Raw genomic sequence first — 25,814 nt, forward strand, 5'->3', positions numbered from 1 at the left:
TTTATGACACGCTTGTTTTGTTGTTGTTTTTAAACTGCTTATTGAGAGAATTTTCCCCCCATTCTTTTCATTAGTACCTTGGAAATACTCACATATTCTATTTCCCAGAAATTTGTATGCTCCCAGAAGTATCCTACTATTTTATGCTGTCTGCTTGCTCACACAAAACTTTGCCCATAAACTCCGTAATGCTAGCACCCATCATACCTATTAAGATTTTTCTAGCGCTACAGAGAAAAAGAGTCAACTTATGTTTTGAATGGGCTTCCTTCTCTTCTGACGAACAAAATCCACACGTTCGCATTAATAAATTTCTGGGTTTTGGCTCAAAAGAAATTGCAGTACAAAAAGCAGATGTGTACGTTGGATTCTTTCAAATTAAATTTCCAAGAGCTGAGCCTATTCTAGCTCCAGATCAAAGGCACTAAAACACCATCTCCTCCCCCTTCCAGTATAATTACAGAGATTTCATTTCTTTTGTTACACCGAGCACAACAGGTAAATCTCAAAACCTGAAAAATAATGATCGGTTGCTGCTGCGGAGCAAGTCCGTGCCACGGCGCACCTCTGCACCGCACCCCTGCTGCTTCGGCTACCCAGGGATGGGAAATATCTGCTTTATTCCTGGAGACTGCTTTTCCTTATGAGCTTCATGCCAAAGCTGCTGAGAGGAGCGTACTAGGTTACACGTTGTATTCTGGCAGGACTGGAGGAGGCTGGGGGCAGGGGAGAAGCAAAGCTTTTAACACCGATAAAATGCAAACTGGCAAGGGAGGGCAAGGGAGTCTTGCAAGTTCAGATGTTGTCAGAAAGTTATGAAAACGTAGCAGTTTTCCACGTGCCTCTGAAGAAAGAGGTGCACAGTCAGAAAAGCACAGAAGAGATATCCAAAGATAATATTGAAGAAAAAAAAAAAATAATACACCACCCCTCTCTGCTGTTGTCCACAGTATTTGCTCAGAGACCGTACGGAGCGGTACAGAGAGCGTGAGGCCAGAGAGCGTGAAACAGAAGAAATTTCAGGATGTACGCAAACCTACCCAGGTTGGTTCGTGTTTGTGACCAACCCACCAAGCAGGACGTTTATTCCCAATATTGACGCACTTCTGTTTTTAACTTCTGATAGTATCTGGTTCTAGTGCCGGCCACTAACGCATCCCTGTATTATTTTCCCTTCTGCATGTAATTCCTTTCACATCTGGCATTTGCTCAGCTCAAGGCTTGTGACCAGTTTCGTATCTGTCACTAGATCAAACAGCCTTGCAACATCCCCCCAACCTTCAGAAGGGACCCTCTGCAATCGCGTCCTCCCTGCAGGAGGCAAACCTGCCTTTCCCCCTCTCTAGGTGACGGAGTTCTCAGAGTCGACGCTCACGTGAGCTTGTCGCTGTGGCACCTTCTTTCTATGTTCCTGTATTATTCCTATGCCACATACAAATCTGCATGTGTTAATAATCAATGAATCATCACTGAAGAAGGTAACCAAATAATGCAACGTTAATACAGCTCCACCCATCCAATGCAACCCTATGAGACAGATAATTATCTCTAACGAAAACCAATACAGACCTGGGGGGGTTCGTACACCCACACCTGCAGTCAGTGTCTCCAGCCCCGTTCCTCCGCGCCGTGCCAGCGGCCGAGCAACAGAGGATGAGGCACATGGCAGGGCCACCTCCCATCGGAGCTGCTGAAGGGAGGCGGATAACCGATACACTGCACTTAACCGTGCCGGGGTCTCTCGGATAATGACAGCTGGCAAGGCAGAGGAGGAGCAGCAGGCTCATACTGTACTTAAAACCTGCAATTTAAGGGCCTTCGGTTAAAACTCTGAGCTCCCAATAACACAGAATCACAAACTTAAGCAAGAGACCAGTATTACCTACAGCCAGAATCTCGGCTTCTTGCACCTCATTACTGGGTTTTATTCCAGTTCTGCCTTTGATGCTCCCGTTGACCTTGGGGAAGTCACAGCTTCTCTACCCTTAATTTAGCAAAATCTGCTCAGACCATTCCACCTGGACCAGCCTACGTGGCCAACCCATGGGGAAAGCAACTCCTGCACTCTCACGCCGACAGTAGAGCGAGGAGACGTTCAGAAAGAACGTCACGTGGGGCTTTCCACTGTCAGGGAATGGATCTCTGCCTATTCCGCCTAACCTACGTATGGGATGAGATAACATCAGCAAATAATATCTATCTGCCTCACCAGCATGTTTGCGAGGCTTTTTTTATGAATGTGAGTGCAATACTTCTCAGGCCCTAGAATTTTAATCTTACTGGTATGCATGTACATCAAAGCGTTCGTGCACCAGAAGAGGATATGCGGACCGGGATCATTTTCACAGCCAGCGCATCCACCACCAAGGCACTGTGGGGCACAGCAAAAGAAATGAAGATGGGGGGGAAATTTACGAGAGGGAGGTTAAGGGAGAAGTTTGCAAATTAAAAAAACAAATGTGGGAGCACAAGCAGAGCAGAAGAGAGGGGATGAATTCACTTAATTCTTCTAAATTCAGAGAGAGAAACAACAAAGCATGAAAGGGAACAGGATACGTTAAGGAAGGGCTGTGGAGAAAGTAGAAAAGAAGGAATGGGCTCCGTATTCCTTTGTCCTTTTTTTCTTCTCTTTTTCTAGTTCCTTCCTTTCTTAGTTTTCTGCTTTCCTGACTCCTCTGTCCTTCATTATCCTCTTTCCTGTTATTTTGCTTAAAACTGGCAAAAATTACAAACTGCACAGGCGTTAAAACTGGCCTGAATTCCAAATATAAGCCCAAATCTAGGCCAGAGGTATATTTGGCAAATACAAATCCTTGCCAGATTTACACAGCTCTAATAATAAGGTGACAAGAACCGTGCACAGGATTACGGATGTGGCCTCACTCATCCTTTATAAAGTGCCAAAATAGTTTCCTCTGACTTTTATTCAACCTTTGCTCATGAATCTCAGACCTTAGCTTCGGGGGGCGGGGGGGGGGAGGAAAAAAAAAAAAGAAAAGGAAAAAAAAAAAAAAAGAAAAAATAAAAAGAAACCCCCAAAAGAAAAAACAAACCTGTTTTGTGTTTGGGTGAAGGTTTAAACGCACTGTTTTCCATCAACCCTCAGATCTGTCTCCCTCCATTAAACAGCAACAGGAGCCTACGCAGAACATGGAAGGGCCTCACCTTGTAGCCCCATTCAGCCTGAGCAGGACACTACGACGAGAGCCTGCTCTTAGCTCTACTGACAAATTTCCAGACCAACTGCACGCCCCAGCCATGAAAGCAGAATTCGGGTTCCTATTCACTTTGGTGCTCAGCATATTTTCGCATCTGTTTAACACATCAGAAAAGAAGCAGGTTCACATTACCCTCTTTCCCTCCTTATTCATCTCAGTAGCTGAATCAAAAGTCCTTTTCACATTTTTAAAACCCCCTCGGATCCCACATCATCCTTGTTCCTCTCGTGGGCCCGCGGTCGGCTGCTCTCCATCTCTGGTCAGAAGAGGGACATCCACTTGCCACTCCTCGACATCTGGAATAATCTCGTGGCATCTCTCTGAACCACCAGCTTTTTTCAAATCCTCCCACCAGCACATCTTTCCTTCCCTCCCCTTTTACTTTTGCTCTCCCTCTACATTGAAGTAATTATTTTGCCCTGCATTTTAAAATCTTGAAAGCGTTAAAAAAAAATCCAAACCCAAAACTCTAGCAATAGAAACTCGCAAGCAGATTTTTATTACTACACAGAGCCGTGTTCAAGTCAACAGGGCTCTGCACTGTGGCAGGACTCCTCCTGCATGGATCCAACTGCAGGACTGTGGCCAAAGCTGTATTTTATATTGCCTCTCTTTTAAGTGCAGCTTGCTCCCCTCAGTTTTGTATCATCAGCAAATCTCATTACATGATGGAAGAAATATGTGGACTCTTATGAGAGAACAAGTCTAGCTTCAAAGCCAAGTCCGTTCCCAACATGTTACAGGTGTGCACCACATGAGCAGGCACAGAAATTGCAACTGTTCAGGGTGTGATGACAGCTCCATATAATGTGATCAAAAACATTTCACATGTAAAAAAAAAATATCAAAGTTAGACAAAGAATAGTTCTGCCATACAAAGAGGTGAAACCTAGTCAAACAAAACACACTGGAGAAGGACTGGCTATTTAAATGATCAAGTTAAACAAGACACAGCTCAGTCTGCCATGCTTCACTAGCATTTATAAGCCTACCAAACAGATCCTTGCTATTGCCTCACTAACCTGCCTCGCCACCTGGCTTACCACCAGAAAGGGGGGGCAGGAAGGGAACTCCCCAGGTTGACCTAAAACCAAGCACATTCCACGTGTGTAAGCCCAGTACTCTGGAGGTGATAAAAGCCTCTTGCTCTGTTCTGCAGAAAAGCTGAAACAATTCAAAAGTGAATTTCAGGTGAATTTTCAAAATGTAGTCGAGAGAAGCTCAAAGATGCAAAGGCTGGAGCTCCACTGCCTCGAATCCAACCACAACAAAAAGGCACAGAATGTATTTTAAGATAGCTGGAACTTTGGGTGTGTTATACATATGGAAAATTTTGCTTATGGGCATGGAGAGACGATTTCTGTATTAACAACAGAAGGCCAAAGTGCCTCTGTAACGAAACTCATCCTCAAACGAACACCCGTCAGTCTATCACGACAACGAAACCTGAGCACGCTCTGTAGAAAAAAGGACAAATTTCACACGGACTTCTTTCTGTAGCCATTCATGCTTTGAAAACTCTTGGTTTTCTGCAGTTTCCATCAACAGAACACTAGGAGTATATTAAGTGGGTTTAGGACACTGACTAAACTCGACAACAAGGATGCTATCTGGTCACGACCGGGAGAGCGGCAGGGAGCTCTGGCAGCTTAAACATGGACAAATGGGGGGCTACAAGCAATAAGCTCAGTCTCTGGTTGCATTTGGGTGTTCCCGTTCACAAAACGGGGATTATGAGAGAATTTATCACCTATTCAGAGATTCCTCTGCAATCCCTTGTATCCCAAGAGACATTATTTCAGAGGTTGGTGGTGTAATAGAAGACTACTGAAGCCAAAGCGTATTCCCATCAAGATAAGCAGGCGTTACAAAGTATTATCCAACTTACAGTGCATCTACGGATATTTTACTTTTCCAGTTGGGAGAAGAGCCTTAAACGGAAGGTCTAGTTAAATCTAGTCACAGAATTTTCATGAGATCCAAGAGCCTACCAAACCTACTTCCATTCCTTAGATATTAGCCTTCATCATCTCAGATGCTACCAAACAGTATGGGTGGAGGTACCAGAAGGTGTCTCTCCTCAGGGTGACCAGCAAAAACAAAGCACATCTCCAGCCTGTAGGTCAAGGAAAGAAGATCTGATGAAGGCAGAACTGCCTCTCCGCTAGAACGTTTGCCCTGCAGCTGCGGACATGAGACACCAGCAGAGAAAATCTGCCGGCAGCCGCATTTGGGAAGAGGGTAAGAGACTCCACTCAGGAGACAGAAGAAAGGGTTTGGTCTTCTGCAAAAGCTGTCCAAAGCATTGGAGAGAAACCTCTGCCTGGGGGATGTGAAATCTTGTTTGATCTGGATTCTATTTCTTAAGTATTGCAAGGTTTTAAAAATAAAGCGTTTTGCTGAATCAGCTTGGTATCCAAATGTTAAAGATCTCCTCTGCCAGATGGACAACCTAAGTTCAGTTTCAGTTTGCACTGGTTTTTGCACAATCCTCCAAAAACTGGTAAATTTTCATTGATTTTGTTCTAACGTATATGCTGAGGAAGACCACAAATCTTAAGTCCCCAGCCCTGTAACAGCTTAGCTCCGTGTTAAATATTCTACCCGTTATGTCCCTCAGTTTTGGTATCTGCCTGTTCAATGGAAACCAAGCATCTCATTTTGCATCTGGCTTCAGTACTACTGCCTGCCAGTCACTCAGACATCATTCCTGTGAAGACAGCCAAACCTAATGCGTACAAGAAACTAATGAATCTGGACCGGGAAGAGGCATGAGAACCTTTGATATCAAATTTGTGAAAGCCAAAATGCCTCTGAAGAAACATGAGACTCAAGGATGAGGCTGGCAAGATGACCGAGATGAAGCTCCATTGTTAAAATAACATTTAAGTTCAATCATTCATAAAAGGGTGAAGCTCACTCAAGTTCACACACTGAAGACTGAGCCAGCAAGAGTATGATTCTTCCAGAGATCGTTAAAAGGCTCAGAAAGAAGAGCATCAGAACTCTGGATATTAGTTCCTCATAGACCCAGGTCCAGACCGGCTGAGCATCAACTCTGAGCCTGAGGGTAAATGCAACAACAGAACAGAGGCATATATGGGCTGGTCCTATATACTCCTATAGACCACTTCGATGAAAACATCCCAGATGTATGACCTGAAGTATCTTGCCTTCGGATGTGAACATCAGACCATGCAATATCAACCTTCCCGTCAGATGAAGAATATGTTTATTCTGGCAGAACTAAAAGATATCAATGATTTTCTTTGAGGAGGCAGAACACACCATATAGCAGAAACCATCTGGAAGCGCTTCACCTTAAGCTTGTTGATCTGTGATGGTTCCCTCAAAGACAATTTTCTCCTGACCCAGCTGAGCTACTGCTTATGGATGGCCCCAAGTTCAGTCTCCCTTCCATACAGGACTGTACATTTTGTGGAGACTGGACTCCACATTGTAAAATATATTTTAAGTACTTAAAATTATTTTAAAATAACTAAAACAGAGACACACAGAGAACCGGTCAATAAAGTACTTATGGGACAAAAGCATCGTGCCACTGCGGTGAAACACAGAGCTCCCTTCGTGGTTATCTCTGCGGACAGCTGCGGACACTAAGGAATGGAGCGGAGTTATTTGTTTGGGGTTTTTTTTCCCCCCATGAACATGAAATAGCCCTTTCTCTTTTCTTATTTAAGAATTCTGTGATAGCTCCTCTATAGAGTTTAATCCATCTACTGATGTTCTCACCCACCATGTGATCACCCATTCTGGAATAATCCCTATTTCCTTCAATATTTCTTGCCTCTCTCCTGGGAAATTTATATCTGATTCTGGCATCTGTTCCCCATCCTCTTTTGTGAACACTGAGGCGAAAAATCCATTTATTTTTTAGCAGTGTCTACATCATCTGTCAATAAATTACCCTTTCCATCTCTAAGAGGTCCTAAAATCTACTTTACTGACCTCCTCTTCTTTATGCATTGCAATAATCTTTCATGATTATTTATCTTAACCTCATGTACAGTTGCTCCTTTCTTTCCCTCTCTTTGCTTTCAGATTATTATTTTTTAACATTGAACCTCATCCCACACATTCTCTGAACTTGATGTTTTATCTTACATTCTTGCCTGCTTTTCTTACGATATCTTCGGGCCATACTTGTTCTTCTATATTAAGATGTTAGTATGCTTTTCATCATATTATTTATTCTTAGCATAGCTGTGTAGAATATACTTGCTACACTTACTTTTCAGTAGGTACCAATTGCCCTTGATGTTGTGTATTTACAGGGCATCATCCTTCTATTCCCTCTGAAAACAGGTTCTTATATGCAAAGCTAAAAGTGAGCTACACTTAGAATATGACAGCTGCTCTGTTTGCACACCTCTCCTGACTATCAGCAGGTAATTTAGTGCTTTAAAAATTATTACAAGTATTGTCCTGGCTTTAAGCCCACTTTAATGCTCAGTCAACAGCAGTTACTCCAAAGTTTCACTAATTTTTTCATGTTTCTTCATTCCTCCTTCTTTAACGTTTTTGTCTTGCTAGTTGAAATACAGCATGATTAAGCAGATTACAGCCATTGGGCCAACTTCTCTAGATGCCTGCAAACCTCCCCATATAAGAGTTCTTAAAACAAGCGCTCTCTTCAGATTTTCAGTTACCTTCTGGGTGCTGCTCCATTTATCATGGGAGATTTGTAATCTCAGCCAAAACTGGCTTTGGAATCAATTGCCTATGAGATTTACATGAAAGTTAAGATTTAGCATGGGGAAAAAAAAAAAAAAATTCTCCTACAAGGCATGTTTGGAAAAACAAAATTTGCTGGCAATATGAACCAGAATCAGGCATCTTCAATTCTAGTGACATATAAAAAGGAAAATATAAGTAGTAGAAAGGATATGAACATGTTGATATAGATTTCACAATTAAAAGGTATTTAAACAACAAATTAAAAATGCTTGTAAGTAAATTCCTGCCAATCTGTTTATATAGCTTCCTCATCCAATAATTAATCAAAAGTGCTTTTTATGGATAATTCTCTCACACACACACACACACACACAATGCCACTCTTTTTAATATTTGATCGTTGGCCTAATTTCTTCTTTACCACATTTAGTCAGCATGTTTGCTTCCCAGAATATCCTTCTCCATCACTTCTCATTCTGTACTCTTTTTAGAACTATTGAATATGCTTAAGACCACAATCACATAGTAAAAGTTTGCAGAAAGAAGAAATGTATCGGAGTACTCTGATTTTAGTTAAAAAGAAATATAATCTAATTAAAGTACTGATGGTTCCTGTTAAATGCGTGCTCCATATCTTTTTATTTCACATGGTACAAGGATCAAAGCATGGACCTAGTATACTATCAGCCTTGTATAGTGTGAGAACTGGTGCTGTCCTTAATTCAGACCATATGGTAAGATGTATCTATTGGCATGATGCTGTAGAGAATTACTGTACCCTCCTGTCATACCCTTTTTATCATTTTCATTGGAACTGTTTTATATTTGATTTTGTATATTCAGTGCATCTGACCAAATGTGCTAAATCCAGAGCAGTACTAGAGGCTGAAGGCTGGGGACAAGAACAGAGAAGTCATTACAGAAACTGTCAGAAGTAGTCTCAAGAAAGAGAATTAAAAATTTAACTACAAAAGTAAAAATTATTTTTTGCTTCAAGACTATCACATCTTCCTACAGAACAAAATGGTAATTTTCTCTCCTGGACATGTCCTTAGACATACAGAAAAGCCTTAGAAGAAATCTGTTGCAGAAATGCAGACAGCAGTTCGCTTTGACCAACGACGCACAGCCAAAGCTCTGCCTGCGCCTGAGCTTGAATATAGACTGGCATTAAGGCTCAGCCACCCGAGCCCCGATGGTTGCAGCTTTATTTTTTTGTAGGAGGAGAATACACCAATACGTAACAAAATAAGTTGAGCTTACTTAGTTAACGCCTTATTCGATTCAACGTGTCCATACACTGCGAAGTTCAGACCTAAGGTACATACAGGCTCAAAACGATTATTAATTATCCAGCTAACTCGGCATTGTTTTACACATTCTGTGCCTTAACTAGAGAGCATAACAAAACCATTGTTTTTGCCTGTTTAACGGACCATGACTGGAGCAGCTATGTAAATGACCTAGTAATTCAACAAATTTGTTTTGTTTCACAGATTTTCCCACATGTATACTTTCCAGCTGTAATGCAAATCTATTCCACATCCAGGCCAGTCGTGTCCCCCAGAAGCACGCCGCTACCTTTAGGTGTACGCTCACTGATTATGTGACTACAAACAACTCGGGAAAACAGGAAGATTTTAACTAATTCGCAAATCCCTTTTTTTTTTTTTTTTTTTTTCTGGTGGTGGTTGGTTTTTTGGAGGCTTGGGGTGTTTTTTGTTTGGTTTGGTTTTTTGTTTCTTTTCAAATGCCTATCAATGGTTTTCCTGGTGGGGTAAGGTTTTCTAGAAATTTCATTTTTTCCTCTCTATGAATATTTTAAGGAAGTCACTTACAGGTTTCTTTTAATGCTCAAACAGGTGTGAGCTCAAATTCCCTCTGCCACTAATATCAGCTCAGCTGGAGAACAGCAGCAAATGCTTATTTGAAAGCCAAACTACATTCATCTATATAAAGGGCAGAAGCTCATTAACCATTAAAGCGCCTTCTGGATGTTACTTTAAAAGCCGTTTCTCTACTAATGTGCTTGCAATGCAGAAAAACGCAGTGTCTCAAGCAGATGAAACCGGAGCCTCGGAGCCCAGCTGAACCTGCGTAGCTCTGTACCGTTTGCGCTTTGGTTAGGTGAAGCCCGCCGGCGGTTTCTGAGCCAGCCCCGCAGCCTGCTTCACCGGGAGCAGCAATCACCCAACGCCTGCAGACGCTCCATGGTTTTAACTCAGCAACTCCACGCTGCACGACCCAATTCCCGCTCCAGGGCCACGCCAACGGCAGGCTCGAAAACCTCCAGGTCTGCAGAAGGTGGCTGCAGAAGAGAGGGCTGGATGATTAGCAGGAGGATGTTAGGATGTTCCTTTCTGCCTACAGGGAGGATAACTTCAGGCGGTATTTTGCGAACTTACGATTTGTACTCCAAATACAGATCAAATACATTTGCAGTTCAAGGCAAATTTTTCACACGGCTTTAGTCTATGCCATGCTATGCAGAATACAACTGTCACACAAAATAACTTATTAAAAATGCTTGGACTTGTTTAAGAACAAAACACAATGGAATGTAAACTTCACTGAAAACTATGTAGTACAAAATAATATTTCAATTCTTTGCTCAGTATGCAGACATTAATTGCCACAGTCTACAGTTTCTATTTATACATCTGCTGCTCGTTCCCCAAATAAATGGAAACGTCCTTGTAATTTCTTTTCTTCAGGACTGTATGAGAGGCTGGGGTTGAACGCTGAAACTCAGAAGCCCGACTGCCAGCACTTGCAAGATTGACTTGCTGCAAAATATATTAACTCCTGATTGGGAACTGTAACATATTTATATCTACATCTACAAAGTACTTTTCAGCACAGATTTTTTTCTGTTAGATTTGTTCATAGACAAGTGAGACAAGAGAAGCAGCAGGCATATTCCATGACAAGAATGCATACGTGAGCCAGTTCTTCTACAAAGCATTTTAAGGCATCTTTCAAGGCCCCAGTTGACAGTAAATAACGTGATTTTCATTGTGGTTATCTTAGAAAGCTAAAATGCTACATCTAAGCTCTTCAGGTCTCAGCCTTGACACCCTGCATAGTTAAACTCAAAATGTTGCTCAGGGTTATCCAGAAGCACTTCTACTTTGTTGTGCAGAAACCACTGAAACTAATCCAGAAAAAAAGCCTGGAAGAAATCCTGTCCAGCTGTTCCTGGGTAAGGGGAGGAAGGAACACAGAGCCTTAACTTACATGTAAATTTAGATACATGTCCATTAAAGAGCGGAATGGACCATGTCTGAAATCAGTTGCTGGTTTGTAATTCAGTTCTTGGAGATGCATGTACAGTGCCCTGCTCTCACAATATGCAAGGGGGCACATTTATTTCCCAGATTAGTGCCATTTTTAAGGTTTGGAGACATTGAAATCGAGGTATTTTGGTTGGTGAAACAAATCTAGATTCGGCAAAAAACCTCGAGAGATTACTCTTCCTGGATTTAGGTCGAAAACCCTGTCTCGGATCTTCCCTTCTGTACTCACATGGGGATGGGAAGAACAAGGGTTAGGACAGTGGGCACGTATATCCACATGGCATTTACCTGAGTGGTTGTAAGGGGAGTTAAGCGAGTCTAGAGGTGAATAAAAACATAGAACCAAGAAAACCAAGAAGCCAGATGCAGATTTCGAGGCATGACATGCCAAACAAGCCAAATAGTTCAAACTTGGCAGCTGAATTCAGGTTTTCAGACCTTTCTCTAATCAGCCCCGAAGCTCCCCCTCCCACCCCCCCGGCACGGCGTGGAGCACCGCAGCCGTGGGAAGCAGTCCTGCCTGGTGGGACCCGTCTCCTCCAGGTCGTAGCTGACATCTATAGAAACAGCAATGCTGCTCGCGGCCCCAGCACGTTTTCCATCCACAACCATAGGAACAAGTCAAAGGGGCCTTCTTGCAGTCCAGCACACCCCACTTCAGGGGGACCCCACTCTGGGGACGTGGCAGTCATCGTGCTTGATAAGGAACTCAGATACCAGCACCTCTCCCCTCCCCAGCAGTACTGCAGCGGGATCCCTACCGCGTCCACCCCAAAGTGCCTCATTTCCAGGTGGAAATGAGTACGGTCACATCGCTCCTAACATCTCCCGCCTGGCTGGGGAATACCTGGTGCTGAGCAGTTGGGAAAGCACTCAGTGGCATAACGCTCTCCCCCTCTGGAAGCGCTCGCCTGTCATGCATCGTCCATCCCGTGACTTCTCCCAACACTGCAGGTGCTGGGTTGTGTCAGCTGCATGAATGTAAAACACTTCAAATGAAAACTGGAGTCCGGAATTTCCAGTTCTTTGGTTTCTGAAGGCCTTTCCTGACCTTTTTAGTTGTTACAGTCAGATTTTCTGTTGTTAAAACACATCTTAGTTAATGCTGTAGCTGGTCAGACAGTCACAGATTTTTCTGGAAAACATAGTTCTGCTTGTGATTCCTGAAAATTCACTTTTGACTGCTTTTTAAAAAACTCGTCACATGTTTCTTTCTGTATGTCATATAGAATTTACTTTTTTCCCCAAATATAATAGTAGTTCCTTTGTTTTCTATCCACCATAAGTTGCCAGGCTCCTTCAATAGTGCATTGCCCTGAAAAGGCTTTAGGAAACAGTAAGAAAAAAACCAGACACGGCTAAGATCAATAAGTGGCTACTGAGTGTGTGCTCCCGTAACGTGGATGACCCATATGAAGCATCACAACTGCGATTTCCCCAAGTGGTGGCATCCTTGGGTGTCACCGAATGCAAGAACTGAGAGACCATCAAACTCTTTTGCATTTCAAATTTACAACTGAAAATTACTGGACAGTTTTTGACACTTCCCTCATGGTTCCTCACGTACCTTCACTTCTCCAGCTGCAAAATGGGAACCAAAGCCACCTGACATAACAGAGGTGGTGTGAAAAAGAATTAATGTTCGTGATGTGCCAGACGCTAACTGAGAAAATCAAAAATCTGCCAGGATGAAATGTAATCTCATTTTAGGAAATGTTGAAATCATTTCTGCAGAAGGTTAAAAAAATAATAATCAGGCTGAGTCAGATACACAGCATGGAAAATTTCATCCCAAATGTTTACAGTTTAGCAATTGAAAGCAAGGCCTTATAATGCTGTGTTGGGTAAACTTCACTAATCTGCAAAAATTCCAGTTCTACTTATAATAACAGTAACAGAATCAAAGCTGTACGGATTAAAAGTAAACGCCACAGCAATATTCGTACGGAGACAAGCGCTATCATAGCATTAAAAATAATATTAAAAATTGGCACGTATACGGAGTATCCGAGGAACTCAGGATGTTTTCCAGACAGTAATTCATCACATCTCACAATATCCCTGCAAAATACATAGCGTGCGTTCCGATAAAGAGGAAGGCACATTTGAGCATAAAGACGTTCGAGAACTCGCCGAGAGCGTGCCGCAGGTCGGCAGCCGAGCCGGGCTCCCCGGGACCCCCGGCACGAGCCCTGCCCCCCGGCACGGCTGGCAGCCCACGCCGCCCCAGCCCCCCGGTACCGCGCTGGCACCGGCACCGCTCGGCCGCTCCAACTGCGGGAAAACGCCACCTTCTCCAAAATAACAATGCTAAGAGGAAAATTATGACTTGGAGATTTTTAAAAGGAAAAAGGATGAAACCAGAGGGGAAAATATTTATTTTGCAATACAAGTGCCAGTCGCTGGCAAACGCACGCGCCGGCCCTCCCAAAAGCACGTCAGGCAAGTGATCGTGTAAGGGCACAACCCGAAGAAGTGCAGCATTGATCTGAAGCAAACAACTGGGAGGGAAGTAAGAGTAAGTCATTGTATCTGCTCTTCATTTTGGGTTTTGCAATAGAAAGAGAAAATAAACACAAGCAAAGATTTTGTCTTCACATATTAGGTCACCGACCAACTCCTACAACCACTAAGAGATCTACATTCAGCGACCTCGCATCCTTTTAGAGATTCTCAAAGCAGTATCAGAAATTAAATACTGTCTTCTAGTTAGTAGTGTAGGAACTTTTCCAAGAAGTCATATAAAATCACTACTGTGAACACCAGAATTATTACATACAGAGGGAAGGAGTACACAAACTGTATGTGCAACAAAATAAGAAAAGTGCTTTTGATCTTTCCTATTCTCATTTTTACTACATTCAACAAACTGGGTTAAATCAGCTTTGGAAACCTCAGGGAAAGTTTTCTCCCGCAGCAAGTTTCTGCCTGCCATACCCTCCGCCGTGACTGCCTGTCCGGCGCACAGCGGCTGGTGACCCAAAGCGTTCACAACGCTCCACCTTGTGCGGCACGCTGGGTTAAATTCAGGGTGGTTAGAGCACTTTGAAGCAACGCAAACCTAAATATTCCTGGTAGGCAAACTGAGGAGAGGAACTGAATTATAATGAACCAGCAGCTGTCACAATATGACCACAGTAACCAAATCAAAATATCAACCACTAACCCAGATGAGATTCAAAGGTCACCACATAAGCCAGCAGCTTTCTTCAGCAGTGCCTGAAACCTCCATCTAATCCTTGCAGTAGAACACTCCAGGAAGCTACAGGGCGTTTAGAAGCAAGTTACTGTACATTGGTAAATGATTTAATGTACTAGCAAGATATCCCAAGTAGTGGGATAAGAGACGTTCCCAAAGAGCACACCTAGGAACCGGAGAGGCGATGAGAAGCAACACCCAACGTGCCAAACCCGTCACAGCTATCTGGCCACGCGCACACTTCATTGCTGGGCCGAGGAACCACTCTTCAGATACTCTTAAGAAAACACTAAATACCTAGCAGGGTAGCGGGACTCCAGACACACATAAAAGCAAGCTGTGTTTGAATACAGGCAGGCAGTAGTTTGAGGAGCTGAGTAACACATGCAGCTCTGCGACTTCTCTCTGCTGCTCCGCACAGGGCTTGCTCCAAAGCGTAATGCACAGGCTTCCTGGTAGACGCTGGCCACGTAAAAATATATTTTAAAAACCAAGTATCTGAGAAATAAAATACAATAAGCCCTCATTTAAGCACAGCCTACCTGCAAACATTTGTGGTTCTCAGGTACAGGGTCAGTAATACCTCTCCCCAGTAACAACAAAGTCCTTTCTGCCTGGAAAACCACCTTCAAATCAGGAGCAACTCCACTGAAGTCAACAGCATACACCAGTATAAAACCAGTTCGAGCTGGATAATTGTCAGGCTTTTTATCACTTGCCAAGAGAAAGAGGAGCATGGAAAGAAAGCTACAGTGTGGCTCTGCAGGTGCCAGCTGCGTAACACCAGAGTTTACGGGGACCTTTCCCGGGGGAGTTCGCAGACCTGCCAGGAAAAGGGGACTGATAAAACACGTTTGGAGTACCAGGAGTTGGGAGCTGGCAGTTCAGGCAGCCTCCATCCGAGCAAACAGCACCGTGCGTTGTTCGTCACCACGATATTTAGATTTCCCCTAAAATCACAAACACAGACGTGACCAGCGCAGACTGAGAGCGGTCTTTGTTTCACAGACAGTCCTCCACAGAGGCAGGGTGAGCAACCACAGCGCCTGTCCCGGTGCCGGTTAAGGGTTTCCATTCCCACACGGCACAGAAAGAGACCTCCTGGCCACGGCCCTCGGAGGCGTCCGAGCGGGAGGGAAACACGCACGCATCCCAGCGGCCAGCCCTCCTCCTCCGGCACTGCTGCTCCGCGCCCAGGAGCGGAGCAAAACCGGGGAGTAAAGGGCTGCGCCGATGGGACAAACTAAGAAGAGTCCGCTCTAATTACCAGAGAATTATACCCAAGCACGGATGCAAAACGCCGTGGGTTGCGGGAGGCAGCCGACTGCCCCGGCAGCACGCACGCGTTCTTGCGCAACAGCACGCTTGTCAAATCTGTTAGTCGCTCACCGTCCGCTCGCTCACACATCGATCTATGCGTGTAGGAGCATCACTGGTATTATTTCCAGTTGAAATTACCAAATCTCATAATAACCAAAAAAAGTCAGGGCGCTTCAGGACCACGCGCTGCGAGGACGCTGCCACGCTGCCCGGCTCACGCCCGCGGCCGGAGCAGACACCGCTGGTTCGGGTCTGCAGAGCCGCGACCGGGTGAGCGGCGGCTCTGCAAACCCCTCTGATGGCAACGAGTGGGACCTTCTGGAAACGTCAGGGCTTCCGAAGTTCCTCAACAGAGTATTGCATGGCTTAATTCTTTAACCGGGTGCCTCCGAATGTGTTTTTATAAAACAACTGTTTCTTCAACCAAGTGAAACCAGTACTTTCGCTAAGACTGGCAAAAACAGTCAGAGTCAGGAACGAGATTTTTCTGTGACCCAAGGGCAGGCAGAAGAGAGAGAGACTTTTAAGTTCTAAAGACTCAAATTAAAGGTTAAACTTGAAAGCACCACGCAGCCCAGTGGGTTTCACAGAAGCGTGTGGCTATTTGCAAAGTGTCTCTGCGCACTACCTAAGCCCCATGGCGTGAGTTAAGATGGGAGTGTTGAAATTTCCATGCTTTTTTTGGCTTATATTAGACCCTTTAAAACTGTTGTAACCATGTTTTGTACGTGAATACATACAAATGACTACAAGCTCCAACATTGTCCCATATGTTAAACAACTCACAAATATTTCCCAATATTAAAAGACAAGGCATATTTTAGGGACATATATTAGAGCTGAAGAATGATATATCACAGTTACAGCTCCATGTTTTTTTTGGCTTGCGTTCAAACCTTTAAAGCAAAGCATTTGGTTAGTTCATTGACAACTGCAGAAGAAGGGTGTGATCTTGGCCAAGCATAAGCATTACTAATATTTTTACATCATATATTTACTTTAACTAAACTCATTTATCAACCATAATTAAAGAAAGTAGCTATCATTCACTTACAAATAATTATAGCCTCTCTTCATACTGCTTTGGTGTTTGCTGCTCAGCTAAATGATTATTCAGGGGTGTCAAAACTTTCTATCATGGGGTGTGGGGTGGAAGGAGGGTCCTTGCCAAACGCCCGGGGCAAAATCTCACTCCTCTAAAGCAGAATAGGCTGCAACTACCCTCGCCTGAAATCCAGGAGTTTGCAGCTCACAGGTCCCAGCAGGCAGCGATCCACCGTGCTCCAAAACAAACAATGGCTTCAGCGTCCCTCACCAGTTATTTATCTGTTCCCTTTTGTGAACGTATATTTATCGTATTTTCAGAAATCCTTTTCTACTTTAAAAGTCCTCTTCAGAGCACGTCCTTATTTTCTCTGCCAACTGGCCACTTCTTTGAAAACAAAAGGCTGAGCCGTAGAAAACGACCATTTACCTCTTTCAGCAAATATTGCAGTTACTGCATCAGAAGTCATATCCCTCTCACAGCAAGAAAACACAGTCTGTTCAATAAACATCATTGGTGTACATTTTTGAAATTGCATGGCAGCTTAAAAAAAAAAAAATAATCCATGTTCCCACCCTTACGCCAAGTACGATCACCCCCAAAAATGAGAATGAGGGATTTAAACCCTCAGAATTTTATTTCTGGTTCACTTATTCCACTTTCAACAACACGGTCAAGTTAGGAAATTCAATTTCTTACTTTGTATTCTGGAATTGACAAAGGGAGGAGAGAGATTGTCATGCGACCCAAGGTCTCTGCTCGCCATATGATCATAGTGAGTCCCATCTCCATAGTTCTGTTAACAAATCAGGAAAAAACAAAATTTTACAAGTTTAAATAGCATTTTTCAAAACCTACAGGTCCGTATTTCCCTTCTAAGTTTTAAGCCAACTCTAAGTAATATTGTTCCCTTTATTGTTTTCCCCTATTGATTCTGCTGGAAGTGATGTGTTCCAGAACATTTTTAAAGCTGTTTCAAATTTTTATTTCATTAGTAATTGACTTCAGTTTGCTGTGTGGATAATCCTGAATGGGTGACTGAGATGAGGGTTCCTGGAATTTCGTGCTGTGCAATTCAGCATAAAGCCCTCTCAGCATAAAAGCCTTCTTGCCCATAACATATGCAAGAACAGCGAAGAAATACTACTTTTAACATTTTGCTTTTTAATTCTGTTTATATGTAGAAATTTGCCATCATAATCACCTCAGTGCTATATACATGCACTGGACTATAAAAAAAAAAATTGGAATTTTTTTCACAGTGGGTGTGGAAAATTACTTCTCACTGAAAAAACAACCTGCACTCATCCTTTGGGTGTGCAATTCTATGCGTGGCTAGCGAGCGGCAGCGACTCCCTCGTGGCCCGCACGCCGCGCTGCCTTGTTACCCCTCAGCACTTCTCTGGGGATCAACAGCATCAGACGCTACCCACAGAGTCAAGGACGTATAAGAGCCTTGCCAGGATCAGGCGCTTAATTTTTGAAACAGTTTTGGTGGAAACTTCTGCTTTCAGCCACTCGATTAGCAAAATCTTAAATTTAACTACAAACATTGGCCAAGCACACCAGTTATGTAATGTTTTGTTTCTTCGGTTTAGAAGAACTCACGAGAAACTAATTCTCCCAACATGGAAATACCATCACCATTTTACAAAGAAGGAAAGAGAGAGGTCAGGCTGTTTGCAGAATAACACTGCAAGTTAATGCACAGTCTTGATTGAAACTCCAGGAACTCCCAGGCTCGTGCTCTTTTCTTTATATCTCAAAACTTAATTGTACGCTCACATTCAAGTTTTTGCATGCATAAATAATTGTGTGTGCAAATTTAGAATTTACTTTTCAAAACATCTTTCCCTCGGAAGCAATACAAGTGTCAAGTAAAAAAAAAGGGATAAAAATAAAACTGACAGATGTGAGCAGTAATGGCGTAATGGATGCTAAGCAGGACGGAATAAGAAAAGGTGTCGGGCTTCCCTCCCTCGGCGGCAGCGCCAGGGTCCCCCTGCCACACTGTAAACGGGGGACCCCCCTCGGCTGCCCGCAGTGCGGTGCAGCGCTGCGGACATCGGCTTGAAACCTCAGCCGGCGTCGCGTCCGCCGAGGGCAGGACCTGCCCCGAGGGGAAAGGACGGACCGAGGACGACCAGGGCAACCGCCTTGCTCCTCGCCAGACAGACACTCGAGGGCACGGAGCTCCTGGCAATGCTGCTTGCGAGCCCCGATCCTTCACGTTAATTAGCAAACAATTAAAAAGCAATTTAAACAAACTGTTTAAATAAGGGCATAAGTAAGCGCGAAGCCACTTTTTGCCCAGCGTAAGCGTACTTCGTGCGTTTGCAGGAAGTAAACGGAAATAATCATCTCGGTACTGAAACACAAGCCGTGCACAGCCCCGAGGACGAGCGACGCCGCGACGCTCCGGCTGGGGAGCGGGGCTGCCGGGGGGGGACCATCGGCAGGGCTGCCCGCACCGTGCTGCGAGGGGCACAGCTGCTCTGCTGGAAATAGCATTTCTTCCCTACCGAAGTAACCGGCATCCTGATCCTGAGGTGTCTAAAGAATTTGGATAACTGTCCACAGCCACAATCGAAATGACTGAGTCCAGCTGTCTTGCAAATCTCGGCGAAGGCTGAGCATCACCGTGCCAGATAGCGGCGTGGTGTCCGCATTCCCCGGCGGCGGATCCACTCCTACATGGGGAGCGCGGGAGATTGTCCTTGCCCCATCCTCAGCAGCATTCGCCGCAGAGGTGGGCGAGTAGCCGGCAGCCGGGCTACCTGCCCTGGAGCTCGGATGGTGCCAGCAGTCGGGGGGGACACGTGCCGAAACACCCAGCCGCCAGCCCCTGCCTGAGGAGGAGGGTTTGGAAGTCCCTCACCGGAGGCACGGAGCGGCTGAGGTGCACCGCGGGAAGGGCAGGGGCACGGCCGGCACGGTGGGACAGCCGGCGGCCCCTCTCCAGCTTCACCGCCCTGAGCTCGGGCCCTGGGGTGGCCGTGGAGTGGCCGGCAAGCCCCTGCGCGGGGATGAGCGCTGCCCACGGCGGGGGCACCGGCCGGCTCCACAGGTTTGGCGACAGCCGCAATCCCTAAAAAACCAGCTGCAGAAAACGAAACACTCGGCAACAACATCCCTGCTCCAGCCGCACTCTGGGTGGTGGCAGCAGTTGGTAGGGCCTAGCAAGAAAAAATGGTTAATTAATATTCTCGCTACCTGTTAGAAGTAGCAGAGCAGGTGCCAAATTCAATCACAGGATCAGGTTTGAATGTTAAAAAAAAAGGCAATTTTAGAGAGAAGACAGGCTACAGCCAAGTTTGCATGCCCATTTTTCTACGCAATCAGGTGTAAAACTCATATTTAAGATTGTAAATTTACATATGCAGGAAGTCTGGTTTGGGGAAAAAGATTAGATATACTTACCCTGGATGGACTAGGATGTCCTGTATTCCCCCAGGACCCTGAGCTAGTTCTGTCTTCTACATCTAGGGACAAAAAAGTTCTTTAGGCTTTATTGCAATAATTCTTTCCTTTTGTATAGGCACTTTTAAATTAATGTTTCAAATTAATCTCCTGTTGCCTTTAATTAAGAATCAGGCACAGGGCTACTACGATGGTAGTGGCTTCTGACCCACTGCTTAAATTAACTCATTTAAATTCACAGCAGAAATGAACTGGACCCTCAGGAACCTGAGGTTTGAGCATAAAAATTACTTCAGCGGCTCAGTGTTTCTCAACACTTTAAAAAGTGACTGCGCTGTACCAGTTAAAATCCTATCAAAATCTCCAGCACAAAAATAGGTATTGTCAAACAGTAAAAATAAAACATGATAAAACAGATGAAACCTAGAAGTTAAAGTAAGGCATGTTTGGGGTAAATGTACCTCTCAGCACCTCATCTAGGCTTCTGCTGCAGAAAAGCATTTACGCACATACTTGTATCTCAAGAAGAGAAAAGCACGTTCCTAAAGCCAAGCACAGAGAGGGTATTTCTGTCTTGTCCTCTACCATTTGACAGAGAATTCACCGCAACCATTGGGTGGGAGACACTCCAGTAATTTCAGACAGCCCATTTCAGGGTGGTTTTAACCATTTTCCCCGTTTGAGAGGGTGTCTCTAGGAATAACTCGTCCCATTGCGTATGTGCTAGGACACTGTGAAACCTGCCGTTTAGGGTACGGACCAAAGAAGCAGGACTTCTACAAGTTCCTGTCAACTTTGCAACAAGACACAATTGTTTCAGCCTGCCATTTTTTTGTGTGCATTTTATCTGTGCACCAAAGGGACAGCTTGATAGTCACCCCAGGAATGCGAGGTGAGCTTTGCTAGTCAGCCACCGCTGCGTGCTTCCAGATCACTGGATAAAAGAGGCTAGCTGGACTGCGACACTGCATTTTCATTGACAAAAACCAGGTCATAGACACATTTTGCATATGAATGCTCTCCACATTTCACAATTCCCAACACTTCTTCTCTGATGGAACCATTTTCATTCCACTTTCCCCAAGTCTTTCCCAGTATTGTCAATTAACCCAGTTTATTGTTATTAAAACATCCTTGTAACATTGAATGTTCTTCCAAACGTGGAGCCTAAAAAAAAAAAAAAACCAAAAACCCCACACCACCAAAAAGACCCACGCAGTAACTTTTTCCAAAGACACCCAACTGCCCAGGGCTGTCCCTCTCGGGCACCCCAAGCAGCAACGTGCACCTCCAAGCTGGCCACGCTACTTCTGAGGTTGCACCAAGGCCCGGGAGACGCCGAGGAACTCGACTTGGCCAGGGACCGCTGACACTGAAAGCTGAAGATCTTCTGCACTGCGCTCAAGTATGCTGGGATATGCTTGCACAACCGCTGCCATCACAAAACCCTTACTAAAATGAGTTGGGAGTCTCCCGAGACTTTCCACTTGGCTAAAAACTTAATGGCTAAACATAACACCAGTTCAGCGAGGCACTTGCGCACAGGTTTAATGGAAGCCTGTGAATAATTCCACTGAAATCATAGTTCACTCTCGTGTTAATTCAAGTAAATGAGATCACTCATGCTTAACGTTAAGCACATCCTTTAGTACATTGATGGACTGGACCATACTGCTTAAATCCATTACTTTTTTTTTTTTTTACTTACAGTATGTTAAATATCAGGAAATTTGATTGACATTGATTTATAACAGTATTATTGCACATTTCAGTGCTATTTACCAACTTACTCCTGTGTACCCACTAGCATCCTAATGAAATAATAACATTGCTTGCCTTTTGCCATGCACAAACAGTAGCTTTAATCTAATTGGAAAAATACGTATTTGGTCTTGCTGGCTAGAGAAACTTTCTCAGAGCGCTGCCGAAGACCACGCACACGAGCAGCTCCCTTTCCACCTGTGCATTGGTTCACGCAGACCTCTAGGATCGGTGGGAACTTTGGTTGTCTGAGAAACAGATATGGTCATTAGCGCTTTGAAATACGGGTGCTGTGACCAAATCTGGTTGACTTCCAAGACCAAAAAAACCCAAACAAAACCCCCACACGTTTGTATAGTTTAATACTTTCCCCCAATTACAATTCCTATTATCTCAATAACGGATGAACATGTTAATAGCACAAGACACTCTTAGGTAAATATTTAATTAAGCTCCAGAAAAAGAAAGAAAATGTGTATCATTTACCTGACAGATCAGATCAACCATTCTATTAGGTTAATTAGGCATATTTTTAAAAATCATTTGTGTTATGTAACAGGCAATTAACTCTGTAGAGCCCCGATCCATTGCCTGCTAAAAATCAGCGGATATTATCCCATTGACTTTGATGGGCATCGTCCCACCCTCGAGCATAGCTTCCAAAATCCATCAGCGAGCAGAACGGCTCAGCCCTCAGGAACAGCGCCCGGGGGACCGGGCGAGAGCTCTGAGCCCACCTCCAGAGGTGACAAACCCAGCACCTGCAGGAGCGGCCGCAGCCCCGTCCCGCTCTCCGCTCTGCCGTGCGGACCCACGAGCCCACTCGCGCGTGCGTAAAACAAGAGGGCAAAGGACAGAGCGACACCAGCAAAGGGCCCTGCACGGGGCATCACCTGGGGAGCTCTGCTTTCATTAACAAGGAGGTGTTACTCGCATAGCTGCCTGTTCGAAATTTCATTTATTAACATACTTATTTGCTGTAAAAGTCAGCTAACCTAAAATAATGCATGTTGTCGAGGCCCCCTATGCTGGCTCGTGGCCAGCGCCAGCAGCAAGATTTACATGCCAATAAAGGTTTTCAGACTGCTATACTGTGCTTTTTTATTTAGATTTTAAGAATACAGATGCCGTCGTCTTGGGCACTGTAATACGTCACCTGAAGTAACACATTTCAGGGCTACGTTTTGAGCAGTAACCCTTCTCTTGCACTCAGTGCCGAGGAGGGAAGGCGGCATCCCCACACCCGCCCGGGCAAGGGGGGGGTGCACTCGGCTGCTGAGCTCTTTCCTTTGAGAGCCCACCGCCCAGCTCCAGCTGAGAGTCCACTGTCATCCCTTCAACATATGCTGGGCTGATACCCGTGATTTAACCCACTCGTGGTGCTGCTTCCGAGTCATGCTCTTCCAAATCCTCTTTTTCAGGCACAGGGAAGGGGCACCACGCTCCCGCAGGTGCCCAGTATTTTCCAGCAGCACATGGAAATACCGGCTTCATGGCCAACCGCTGGACAGCCCCAGGGATGTAAAAGGAACTATTTGTGTGCTTACAGTTACACATACGTTTCTGTGGTGAGCTGAATTCCTGCCCGGCTATCCTTTCTGGTGCTCTTTGCTGTGCTATCCCTACCTCTCCCTTGAGCCAAGCGTACCAATGATCAGAGGGCACTATCGGGTGCTTAAAATAACACAGGAACAACACATACCTCAGGGCTGAGGTATTCCTTGTCTCTGCAAACATCCCAGATGGAGTCCCTGGGCACACCCAGGACTCACCCGGAGCAAAAGTCCTGCCTAGGCAGGGGGGAGCACCGCTGAACACAAAGGACGCCCTTGGGCAGGGAGAGGGACAGCTTTTGGGGATGCGTCAGGGGAAGACAGATGTTAAAGATATTCAGGCATCATTATATCAGGTAGAGATTAGGAGACTAACCTCACAGAGTAATTCTGTAAGATTTGCCCAGACTCCAAAATATTCAGCCATCTCAATTTTGGCTGAAAACTCCTTGACTTTTACCTTGCTTTAATCTCAGCCCACATAATGCTCAAGGTCTTCCACCACAGTTAAAAGTTCTGGACTCTGATCAGAAAATGACAAGCAATGGCTCTTGTGCCTTATCTTCAGGGGTCACGTCTTAGCTTTCGACCAATTTTCTTTGTATTTAGACTTAAATGTGCAAACTACACTATATTACTCTGCAAAACATCAATGAGAAGGCTTAATTAAGTAACACTGACAGATAAATCCATTTCTTTCGCAGTAATCAAATCAAAGCAGGTTGACATAACACAGGAACTTAATACAGTTATTCCCTTGTAATTGGAAAAAGGCCCTTTACTTCTCATTAAAGCAATCTTCTGGGTATTGGCATAATAAGAAGGCTCAGGGCTTTAATACTGCCCTATAAAAGCCCCAAGATACAGACCCCTTAAGCAAACATGCCAGATTATCTAATTCCTTGATCATAGTGGAACATGTAGTTATTGTTTTAAACTACTAATTCTTTATCTCAGCTACAGACAAAAGGAAGGAACTCAGACTAAAACACGTATCATGAAGCTCTATAAAAATGCAAGCTCTGGCTGGGGAAAAAGACGCATTTTCAAAAATACCCTAGATCTTCAGCTGGGAAACGATGGAGAGCTTAGCAAGATGAAAATTGTTCTTGGATATAAACGGTTATAAAGAGCAAATAATAAAATACGGTTTTATTGCATTTGTGAATTTGCTGGAAAATATTTTTTCAATGGAAGCGGAGCTGGCCAAAGCCTTCCCGCTGTTGCTGCGCTGGTACCACAGCTGTCTCCCACTACCCCCGCTATCACCACGCAGAAGGCAGCAACCGCCTACAAACCCTCAGAGAGGCACAACTTCTCCTTCAGCCCGTGAGCAGATTCGGAGTATCACCGGAGCGGGTTCGGCGCCCGCGTGATGGGTTATGCCGTGCATGGAGCTCTCAACCGTTCCGTGTGCCTGTGGCCATGAAGGGGTTATGTGGTGGGGTACGACACTGGAGCGCTCGATGAACAGATGGGCGTCTGCACCTTGCATGCGTGCTCCTTGTCTCTTTTCATCTCATTTACAAGTCTTGTCTTCGTGTGATCCAGTGAGCTATCAGCAGTCAAAAGCCAGCTCACTTCTGTCCCCCTCTAACCAGCCCTCAAATCAACAGCACTTCTCCCTTGGTAGGAAAGAAAAACCCCTCACTAATTACTACCTAGTTAATCTAGCCTAGTTTACTAATAATTTAGTATGACAGATATTGCAAGAAGGTTTGTAAGCTCCTAAACCTAATTCCGGAAATTTATTATGTACCCTGTAAGTACTGCCACTTAGGTAATTAGGACAGTGAAACCCTAATGGCACCAAAGTCAATGCAAAATTCTCCAGTGACTTATTCTCAGAGCTTGGATTTATCCCAGAGTGCATAAACTTGAACACATATGTAATTTTCTCCAGAATCTGGCTCCTGTAAATTAACCTCACTTAATCACAAGCATAAGGCAATGTGACATTACAAAAAGCAAATCATCATGGAAGATTTGGTCAGTTTTTCGGAACGCAATTCATACGTGATTAATACAGTGTGATTTAAATAACTAAAGCTTCACTCAGCATCTCAGAAATTCTATCTAAAAAAAAGTAAAACTGGCATTTAAATGGAGTCAAACCACTCTGAGCATTTTAAGCAAAGAACCTGGAAAAGCATATTCAACTGAATCTAGAAAAGATGTTCAGTCCTGTAGACCAAGACTGGCTGGATTCAAATCATGATACCTCTATTAAAGATCTGGGGAAAAAGGAATTGCAATCCACATTGTTTACACCCCCGTGTTGGAAGGTACTACAACTTCAGAGAG

At 44.4% G+C, this 25,814-nt stretch overlaps 1 protein-coding gene across 12 annotated transcripts in view; it reads right to left on the minus strand.

Annotated features, from left to right (window-relative positions):
• The window catches only part of TCF4 (transcription factor 4), a 245,647-nt gene that overhangs the window by 147,279 nt on the left and 72,554 nt on the right, over positions 1 to 25,814 (minus strand). For all 12 annotated transcript variants that reach the window (XM_049794247.1, XM_049794243.1, XM_049794246.1 and 9 more), the window contains 2 exons: positions 20,197 to 20,258; positions 17,476 to 17,572 (listed from right to left, as the gene is read on the minus strand). In XM_049794247.1, the coding sequence (XP_049650204.1) occupies positions 17,476 to 17,572; positions 20,197 to 20,258 (159 nt within the window). The remainder of the gene's footprint in view (positions 1 to 17,475; positions 17,573 to 20,196; positions 20,259 to 25,814) is intronic.

Source organism: Accipiter gentilis, chromosome Z (genome assembly GCF_929443795.1).
Source record: "Accipiter gentilis chromosome Z, bAccGen1.1, whole genome shotgun sequence".
Lineage (NCBI taxonomy): Eukaryota > Metazoa > Chordata > Aves > Accipitriformes > Accipitridae > Astur > Astur gentilis.